This window comes from Nyctibius grandis, chromosome 4 (assembly GCF_013368605.1).
Source record: "Nyctibius grandis isolate bNycGra1 chromosome 4, bNycGra1.pri, whole genome shotgun sequence".
NCBI lineage: Eukaryota > Metazoa > Chordata > Aves > Nyctibiiformes > Nyctibiidae > Nyctibius > Nyctibius grandis.
Window position 1 is genome coordinate 105123849 of NC_090661.1, and position 9437 is coordinate 105133285.

At 44.4% G+C, this 9437-nt stretch overlaps 1 protein-coding gene across 1 annotated transcript; it reads left to right on the forward strand.

Moving 5' to 3' along the window:
* The first annotated feature begins 550 nt into the window (after window positions 1–550).
* On the forward strand, window positions 551–7767 carry LOC137662452 (opsin-VA-like). The gene is made up of 5 exons (XM_068398888.1): window positions 551–911; window positions 2432–2642; window positions 3236–3353; window positions 6144–6383; window positions 7537–7767. Exons 1-5 carry the CDS (start codon window positions 551–553, stop codon window positions 7765–7767), a joined length of 1161 nt encoding a protein of 386 aa, XP_068254989.1.
* Window positions 7768–9437: the final 1670 nt, after the last annotated feature.

A 9437-nucleotide genomic window follows, 5' to 3' on the forward strand; every position in this document is an offset into this window, starting at 1 on the left:
GACCTTTCCAGGGCTGCCCTCTTTGAAGAGAACAAGTCGGGTGGGAGCCTCCCCCTTGCCGCGGGGTGTGCGGGAGATCACGCCACCCACGCTGGTCACGAAAGGAAAGCTTCATTTCTGCAGTGCTGAAGGCCAGGGGGGTTCCAAGCACGCTTCGTTTTTCCCCCTAGAGTAGGGATGATCTGAGGGATATTCCAGCACCGCTGTTGGCTGCTGCAGGAGGAGGAAACCTGCAGCTTCTGTAGCTGGGTTTATTACAGATAAAGACACCGCTGCAGCAGGAGAGAAGGCAGGAGACTACTGGCAGAGAGAGGTGGAAGTTGCTGTAAGATTTTCTTGCTCATCCCCGTTCCCACATTCACTGCACAGCACTAAACTTTCCTCTGACCAAAACTTTGTTTCCTGGACTATTACTGGAAAGCAGAACATGGAGAGTTTGTTCACACTTCTGTTGGAGACAGGAAATTTCTCCTTTTAATCCTGAATATTATTTACAGCTTAGAAACTCCAGTATTATACAATATTATTTTTGCTAGTGAGAGAGAAAAAAATGGATGCATTCAGAGCACCTGAAAATGAGTCGCTGTTGTTCAGTCCCTCGGGTCCTGCCAGATGGGATCCCTTCCGTCGTCCCCTGGACTCCATCCAGCCCTGGCACTTCAGGCTTCTGGCAGCAGTCATGCTGGTGGTGACCTCCCTGTCGCTCGCTGAGAACCTGGCTGTAATCCTGGTAACGTTTAAGTTCAGGCAATTGAGACAACCTGTCAATTATGTTATAGTCAATTTGTCTGTGGCTGATTTCCTGGTCTCACTGACTGGTGGCTCGATCAGCTTTTTAACGAATCTAAAAGGTTATTTTTATATGGGATACTGGGCTTGTGTGCTGGAAGGATTTGCTGTCACATTTTTTGGTAAGCTTGATTTTCTTTGTAGATGTATGTTTTTTTCCTTCAGCTTCCTTCAATGTGTTCTGCTAGCTGTCCTGCAGCTCCCCCAGTCACTGACTTTGCATGCATTTGAGCTCACTGGTTGCATGTATTCTGTAGTGGATCTCGTGTGCGTGAACAACGTATATCACTGTCTTTGTCATATATCGGTGGCTTGTCGTGCGTATGCTGATCACTGAATATGTTTAGCATAACGAGAAAAAGCTCGCTAATAGAATAAGAGTTGTGGAGTTTTTGGTAAAACGATGTCAGGAAAAAATTCACTGTATGTAACTATTTAAGGTTTGTATTTAGGTGTGTGCATATATGGATAAATAAGAGAGAGAAAGACTGAGTGGCTTCTTTTAAACTGTGGCAAATATCAGGGCACAGAAATAGCTTATGTTAGCTCCCCTGCAGTGGTTCTGGGGAACTGTGACACCTGTAACAGTCACTCTGTACACCTGCATCTTTGTGTGATTCTTTTTCTTGGCTTTGTTTTGCTAACTACACAAAGAGTATTAGAAGTACTCTAAAAGGGAAAATCCTCACCACGTAGTTCCCTGTGTAAATCCACCTCTGCAGAATACATGGGAAATGAGTTTAAAATGGGACATCTGCTTGCTTGAGATGGACGTTCGTTCCTGCTTCCCTGTTCCTGTAGCTGCATAGTAAAGGCAGCCTTGTCCCTCTCGCCACTGCTCTAAATCAAACACGTGGCTGACCCTCAGCCTGAAGAGGAGTCCCGCGGTAGCTCTCAGCCCGGTTAAGCTACGCAGAGGGAATGTCAGTGAGGGACAATGCTGCTAAATCAGTTTGTGTCATGTAAGCCACGTCCCATGGGGAAAGACCAGGCTATTTCAAGATTTCGGTGGCCAACCAGGTGATATGTGCCTAGTGCACTGATAATTTGATGTTGTGGGCAGCTGTCTGTAGGTTAGAGCTTTATGACAGTCTGAAATGTGACCTTTCTTGCAAAGATAACATTTTGAAGATATATCTTAATTTGTTTATTTGGAAGCTACACCTAAGTTGCAGCTTTTCAGAGTAGAACTGAATGAAAAAAAGAAGTCACCGTCAGTTAAATGGCCCAATTAGCTGCTTGGTTTTGTAGTCATTAAGCTGTAGACTGACAAATTAGACAAATTTTAAAATCTTGTACTCTTAATAAATATTATAAAAATTAGAATAATGCACATAAATTGCACATCCTTTCATAACTTGGGTTGATGGGAAAGGTGCCTGATGTGGTGGGTGGTGAGACACTCAAACAGGTTGCCCAGAGTGGTTGTGGAGTCTCCATCTGTGGAGATATTCAAAACCCAACTGGACTTGGTCCTGGACAACCTGCTTGAGTTGGGGGCGGGGTGGGGGGGCACGCAGGTGTTGAACTAGATGACCTCCAGAGATGCCTTTCAACCTAAACGATTCTGTGATGTGGGATGGTGTTTGCTTCTCAGTGAATCTACCCAATTTTTGATGCTGACTGTGTTTTCTTACTGTAGGCATTGTCGCGCTCTGGTCTCTTGCTCTGTTGGCTTTTGAGCGGTACATTGTGATCTGCCGCCCACTGGGAAATATGCGCTTGAGGGGGAAGCATGCAGCCCTAGGTATTGCCTTTGTGTGGACCTTTTCCTTCATTTGGACCATTCCACCAACAATGGGCTGGAGCAGTTACACCACCAGTAAGATTGGAACTACTTGTGAGCCTAACTGGTAAGGCCACTCTTGTAGAGTACCCTAAAGAAATGAAACTTGCAGCTCAGGACGTCTGAGGGGCAGGAATCGAAAGGAAAGGTTTAAAGATGATGTACATCTCTGCACAAATGGATGTAAACAAAGTTGTAACAAAACTGAGCAAAACTTGCCAAGAACAGGTTTAAAAAAAAAAAAAGATTTCTGAAGGGAGGAGCTTCCATCTCTCATGAAAATAACCATCCTATACCTTGTGCTTTTTGTCAGGATTCAAAGAGACAGATTTTTCAGAAGACTGGACAAAGCCCTGAGCAGCCTGGTCTGACCCCATAGCTGACTCCACTTTGAGCAGGAGGTTGGACTACAGGTCCCTTCCCACCTGAACTGTCCCACAGCTCTATGATACTGTGCCTACGGCCATAGGAGCCCGTCCTAGCCCACGGCCAGGGACATGGCCCATATCTGGTGATGTGACTGGAGTTGTAAAGGGGCCCTTTGGATAAGAACAGTTGACAAAAATACTAGTGACAGCTTTGAAGAGCAAAATTAATACTTCAAGAAAATAATAACATGTATTAGTAATACATACACAATGTATTTTGTGTTTTATACAGGTACTCAGGAGCTTATACTGACCGTACGTACATTATTGCATTCTTCACCACCTGTTTTATAGTGCCTCTGTTGGTGATTTTGGTGTCCTATGGAAAACTGATGCAGAAGCTAAGAAAGGTAAGAAGCAGCACTTACAAGTAAATTTTTAAGATGCATATGTATGCAAACATTTGGAACTTTTGTGTTTGATTTTTCTACAAAGATCAGACATCAGCAGATCAAGTTTTCAGGCAGCACATGCACTCAGTTATCCCTTGTTATATAACTATGCTTACACACAGAAATTCGTGCTCTGGGTAGAAATGAGTTTTCAGTGTGCAGTTTGCATCACTGATGAGTACAGCTCATTAGCCAAACATGCAGCTGAAGGAATGGCTGCCTCGTTAACAGAGAAACCGAATGACCCAGTATTGGTTTGTTTGCAATTATACTTCAATTCAGTGACATTTCTTAAGGCTCAAACCAGGTAAATCAGAGTTTAGCTTAAAATGACTGCATTTGTAAATTTTAAGAGTGCTGCCTAATAATACTCCGTAACACTGACATGCAGGATAAGATGTAGCATTTGTAAATAATGTAATGCTGTTTAGTAAATAAAGTATTAGATTGTCCAGGAACATTTGAAAGACTTGAGAAATGCTTTTGAATTTTATTTAATGATTATGTTGACCTGATCCAAAAGAGAATCTGCAAAAAGTGAAAAAGAAGACAACAGAATAGGAAAATTCCTATTTGGGACAGGATTTTGGGACAGTATTTTGGGACAATGTTGTTATTTCTATTTACTGCAGAGCTGCCTTGTCTTATTGCTTCAGTCATGTATTCAGAAAATTTATTCAATTTACTGATGTTTTTAGAGTTTTTCGGATAGTCAAATGCGTGTATTTGTTCTAAGTGTTGTTTTCTCTGAGTAAAACAAAACAGAGGGAAATGCAAAAAATATTTCACTTTCTCATTAGGAAATAGACTGGAACACGCGTGCTTCAGGTGACAGCACGATTCCTCTGAATGGATTTTTCTCACTTTCGTCCAGGCTGCAATTAGGGGAGGGAAGGCTAAATGGCTGGGAGAGGTTGATGCGCTTGGGCTGGGGACGACAGCCACCCCAGAGCAGCCACCTCCTGGGGGTCCTGCCCCCCCTGCAGCAGTGGCAGGTGTCCCCCCCACAGACCGGCAGGCTGTCCCTGGGAGGGGTGTTAGCCCAGCAGAGGGGGTGTGAAGGACCCGAGACCACTTGCCAGCATCCAGCACTGTGAGGGGCTTGCCGGAGCCGTGGGTCATGTGCTGCTCAGATGCTTCAGGAGGTGCACAAAAAAGGGTCAGCTCCTTCCTCTGGGACAGCCACTTCAGCGGCTGCAAGTTAAACACAAAGCAGGTGAAGTGAGGAACAAAGGAGGCAATGAAGGAAAGTGTCACCGTCAGTCACAGCAGAAGCCAGCGAATGGTCTGTCTTGCACTTTGGGTCAGGTCAGGATGTCTTCTGGAAGACTGATCTGCGCCATGGAGTGGGTCCCAGCGCTGGCCGGGAGCCCCTGAGGTGTGATCTCGTCAGGCTGTCTTTCTCACTCCTCTCCATTATCCAGAAAGAAAGCAGTAATGTTAAAAAAAAAAAAATCACACTTCTCAGTAAGTTGTGTGTTTCACACTCCCCTTGCAGCTCAGTGACCTGTCAGAGCGCACACCAGGAAACGCTGGGGCGGCCTCAGGGCACCTCGTCACAAATGATTTATCTGTGGCCGTCTGGCTTGTGCCAGTTCTTGCCTTTAGCTTTTGTTGGCTTTTAGAGAGAGGTGTAACTGTCTGAGTTGGCCTCTGTTATAACAGGTTAAAACACAGTCTGGTGTAGGAAAGCCAACTGCCTGCAGTATATTCTGTACATTTGTAATGAATTGCCGTAAGGCTAGATCTCACAACTAAGCTAATTTTTAAAAATCTGACTATGGTGAACAGAGAGACCACCCGGGCACCAGAACTGGGGCTTGATGTTCCCAAACAACCCGCTTCCCAGAGTTTGACTGCCATGCCCACAGTGGGGACCTGGTCCTGAGTGGCATTGCTTTGTCTTAGTAAAGTCTGCCAGTCCCTCAGGCCCCGTGACCCCAGCTTTGCAGTGCCAATAGCAGCTTTCACTACAACTGCGCAACTGATGAAAGAAATTAATCTTCAGGAAAAGATCTAATTAACAGTTTATAATGGAGATTAATTACTATGGCAGTATTCATTTGTTTGTAAGATCACAGAATCCCAGCCTGGTTGGGGTTGGAGGGGACCTCTGGAGATAATCCAGTCCAACCCCTGCCAAAGCAGGGTCACCCAGAGCACGTTACACAGGGCCGTGTCCAGGCGGGTTTGAATATCTCCAGAGAAGGAGACTCCCCCCCGGCTCCCTGGGCAGCCTGTGCCAGGGCTCTGGCACCCTCACAGTAAAGAAGTTTTTCCTCATTTTCAGATGGAACTTCCCATGTTTCAGTTTGTGCCCGTTGTCCCTTGTCCTTGCTGCAGCACCCGTGACGTTACCTGAGCTAGACTAACTTCCGTGGGGCTGGAGAGCAAACCCGTGCCCTCGCTTCACTCCTCAGGGCTCGGCTGATGCTACCCTGGGGCGTCTCTGCAGGCATGCCTGACTCTACACAGAGGTTGTCCTGGTAATGCCTTTTTGTTCTCACTTTGACAATGAAAATATAAAGACACTTAAGCAAAGGAAAATTTAATAATGGCAATGTACAGTAATTCACATCCCTCAGCAGTAGCACTGACACCCCGTGGTCCATAACAGCGTCCTTACGTGCTGTCGTACCCAGGAGGAGCAGGTCTGTCCTCCCAGCATGGCAGATGAGCCTGCTCACTAAGTCACTGGCTGGAGGCCTTGGTGCTTGTTTTCTAGAATCTTCTGTCTTTTCTTCAAAGGTGTCAGATACGCAAGGCAGGCTGGGAACTACCAGGAAACCTGAAAGACAAGTGACCAGGATGGTCGTTGTTATGATCGTTGCCTTCCTAATCTGCTGGACGCCGTACGCCGCCTTTTCTATCCTGGTCACTGCAGACCCCTCCATTGAGCTGGATCCTCGTCTGGCAGCAATTCCAGCTTTCTTTTCCAAAACAGCTACTGTTTATAATCCAATCATTTATGTCTTTATGAACAAACAGGTACTGTATGCTCTCAAAGTGTCTTCAACACTTGTATTCTGTTATTTTGTCTTGCTTTATAATGAATTATTTCTACCTACCTACATGTTAGTTAACTAGCATTGCAATATTTAGAACTAAAAAAACCCACTATATATATACACCTACTGCAACATAGCGTAAGCCTCTGTGCATTGTTAAAATGTGAATGTTAATAATTATTAGGTTTAGATATTATAAAGGAAAATCAGCCCTTAGCGAACATCAGTTAGTTTTCTGTATGAAAACTCTATTTTCAAGACTGTCCCAGTACATTTTTGTAATTCCTTAGGAATGCAACACCAATGAGTTGATGTTGAGGTGGGGGTGGAAGTTTTCAATAGCTTGAATTTGTGTCAGGGGAAATGCTGTATTTGTGGTTGTATGTACAGTAGGGTAGAAGCATTGTATGTGCCTGTGGGATGGGGACCTTTCTTCTCTGGAATGGGGGTGGAGACCTGGATGCAGAGAAGAAGAATTGACAAGGGGATGAACCACTGAGATGTGTTCACTGTGGTAACAGGTGTGGTAATAAACTTGACTAGATTTATGCAATGAATGTAGCTACTCAGAGTGGTGGCACCAAGCAGAGTGTGAGCATGTAAGTGAAAAGAACAACAATAGTAAAGTGACTGTTGAATAGGAAGTGATGAACACATCTATTTATTCAGTCCTGCAGAGAGAGCTATTGCTTGTCCCACATCCTGTGGACAGTTCCCCGATCTCCAAGTGCATGGCAGGTGTGTGCTGGTCTTACCCCACTCATGGGTATGAACAACATGGAAACAAACCCTCTTTGAATAGCTGGGTGTTAGCATATGAAAGCAACTCGTGAGCCCGGAGAAATGACCAACTCTGTCCATTAGATGTGGTTAGTAACAAGCAGAAGAGGAAAATTATTTTTTAGAATAAGATTTTCTAGTAGTCTGGATCTCTTTAGAACGTTGTTATTTCTCAGTTTTAGAGTCCTTCATGGTGGCACAGGCAAATATCTTTTATGGGGCTATTTCTTTATATTCCCAATTGACTCGTGAGCGAATTTCTGAGACTTTTAGCTAAGACACAGACTGCTTTATAGAGATATTTTTAAATCCCTTATGTTTTTTGATTGATCTCATTTTTTTCAACTTTCTAGTTCAGGAAGTGTCTGATTGAAATGTTCAGCTGCAGTGCCATAGAAGCTGCAGAGTCCAACATGAACCCGACTTCAGAGAGAGCAATGCTAACCCAGGACAAAAGAGGCAGTGAGATGTCCACCATGGCAGTACGTAGCGCTGTTTCTAAGAGGAAAACCGGAGACGAACACAGAAATTGCCAATCTGTTGCTCAGTTGACAGCTTCAGAAAACAAAATCAGTCCCATGTAGGGTGGGAGATACGATCATTAATGCAGTGCTACATCAAATTTCCTTGTTACCATCGCTTAATACAAAAAATGTTGTCAGTGGGGACGTTATGCTCCTGTGGACACCGGCTTTTGAGATTCCAAGCTCCTGAGTGCATGTAAGAGTTTCTTGGCTCTGCAGTTGCAGTCAAACACCCAACCATAAGGTGAGTCCCGTCCTCCACTGCGTTCCTCTTCCCAGCCTGCTTGCTCCTGAAAATAACATCGGGGAGCCCAGTGTTGCTATGCTGGCATGTAACACCGTAAGGATAGCAGAGTTTTTCGCTGATGACATCTCCTTGGTCAGCTGGACAAGAACATGAAGTGGCACATGGCTTCCATATGCTAATGGACAAATAAATAATATGTAGCACACAGCTGACTCCATTTCAACCAATGGAGGTTCAGGGAGGAACATGTCTGAGTGCTTTTTTGGTTTGTTTGGGTATTTTTACTAAAAAAAGCAGAGAAAGTCAGAGGCTTCTGCACTTATGTCTGTCCTTGATGAGAACCTCATCTGGGCCACTAAAATCTCCAGCAGCTTGGAGAAGCCATCCAGACTCCCAAGCACTATTTTATTAAAAAAAGCCCCATCAAGAGCTGTTCAAATCCTCTCTCAGCATTCCCTCTTTGTCAAGAAAACCTTCTGTGCTTGTGCCAACTTTTGCAGTAAAGTAATTTGGAGAAGATGATCGTTGTAGGTCCCTTCCAACTGAACTATTCTATTAATTCATCTTCAGAAGAGGAGTTAGTAGGGTATAGGAAAGTACAACTGTGCAGGAATGCTGGAGAAAGGGCTGGTAGCACAGCTTAGAGCTGTGAAGCTGAGCTTTGTGGGACAGAAGGTTTTGCCCGTATGTGCCTGCACTGTGCAGAGCTAAGATCTATCATGTTCTTGAGACCATGTAGCTCCAGGTGACAGCTATTATTTCTGCTTCTTAACAATTACAATTTTCAGAAATCAGTGGTGAGACAATACAAATATTATGTGTGTGCTGGGCCACGTTACGTTGGAGCATGTTGGATGTATTTCCGTTTGCACATTTTTCCTTGTCTCGCTTCCGAGCCGGGGCGTGCCTCTCCTTGAAAGCACAGCAACATCCCAGCCCAGTGGGCAACTTGTGCAGCCAGCACCACCGCACTGCTGTTCCCCTTTGAGGAGCCGTTGTGTCTCTGGCCCTTTGGTTCTTAAATTCCTGTTTCTGCGTAAGTCACATCCTCACTACTTTCAGTTGAGCTACTGATCCTGGCATAAATCATTACGTTGTTGTTACATCTTTGATGTCAGAAGCAAGGAGCGCGACATAAACATACTGTCTGTAAGCAGTGAAAAAGAACAGAAGTTGCCAGCTTTCCGTGGCTGTATTCCATCTCGTGTATCCAATTCACACAGTGACCTGCAGCAATATACTTGGCTTTAGTGGAATGTCACTTATGTACGTGCAAAACCACACGAGGCCGTAAGTGTAATAAAGACATTCTGTTTTAAATACCCTTTGGTGAACATGTATGAAATGTTGCTAAGACCTGGCATATCAGATCTTGAATCCAATATAAGATCTATACTTAATTGAATGAATTTTAGAAAAAAAGGCAAGAGCTGACTATATTTAAATGCTTTAGTATGGAAAAACATTATTTCTAAAGACATTA

What these genes read in the sequence shown, in the direction of transcription:
- LOC137662452 (XM_068398888.1), top strand. Translation starts at nt 551, where the DNA reads ATGGATGCATTCAGAGCACCTGAAAATGAGTCGCTGTTGTTCAGTCCC. An exon ending in ATTTGCTGTCACATTTTTTG is followed by an intron (nt 912 to 2,431) that starts GTAAGCTTGATT and finishes TTCTTACTGTAG; the next exon opens with GCATTGTCGCGCTCTGGTCT. An exon ending in ATGTCTTTATGAACAAACAG is followed by an intron (nt 6,384 to 7,536) that starts GTACTGTATGCT and finishes TCAACTTTCTAG; the next exon opens with TTCAGGAAGTGTCTGATTGA.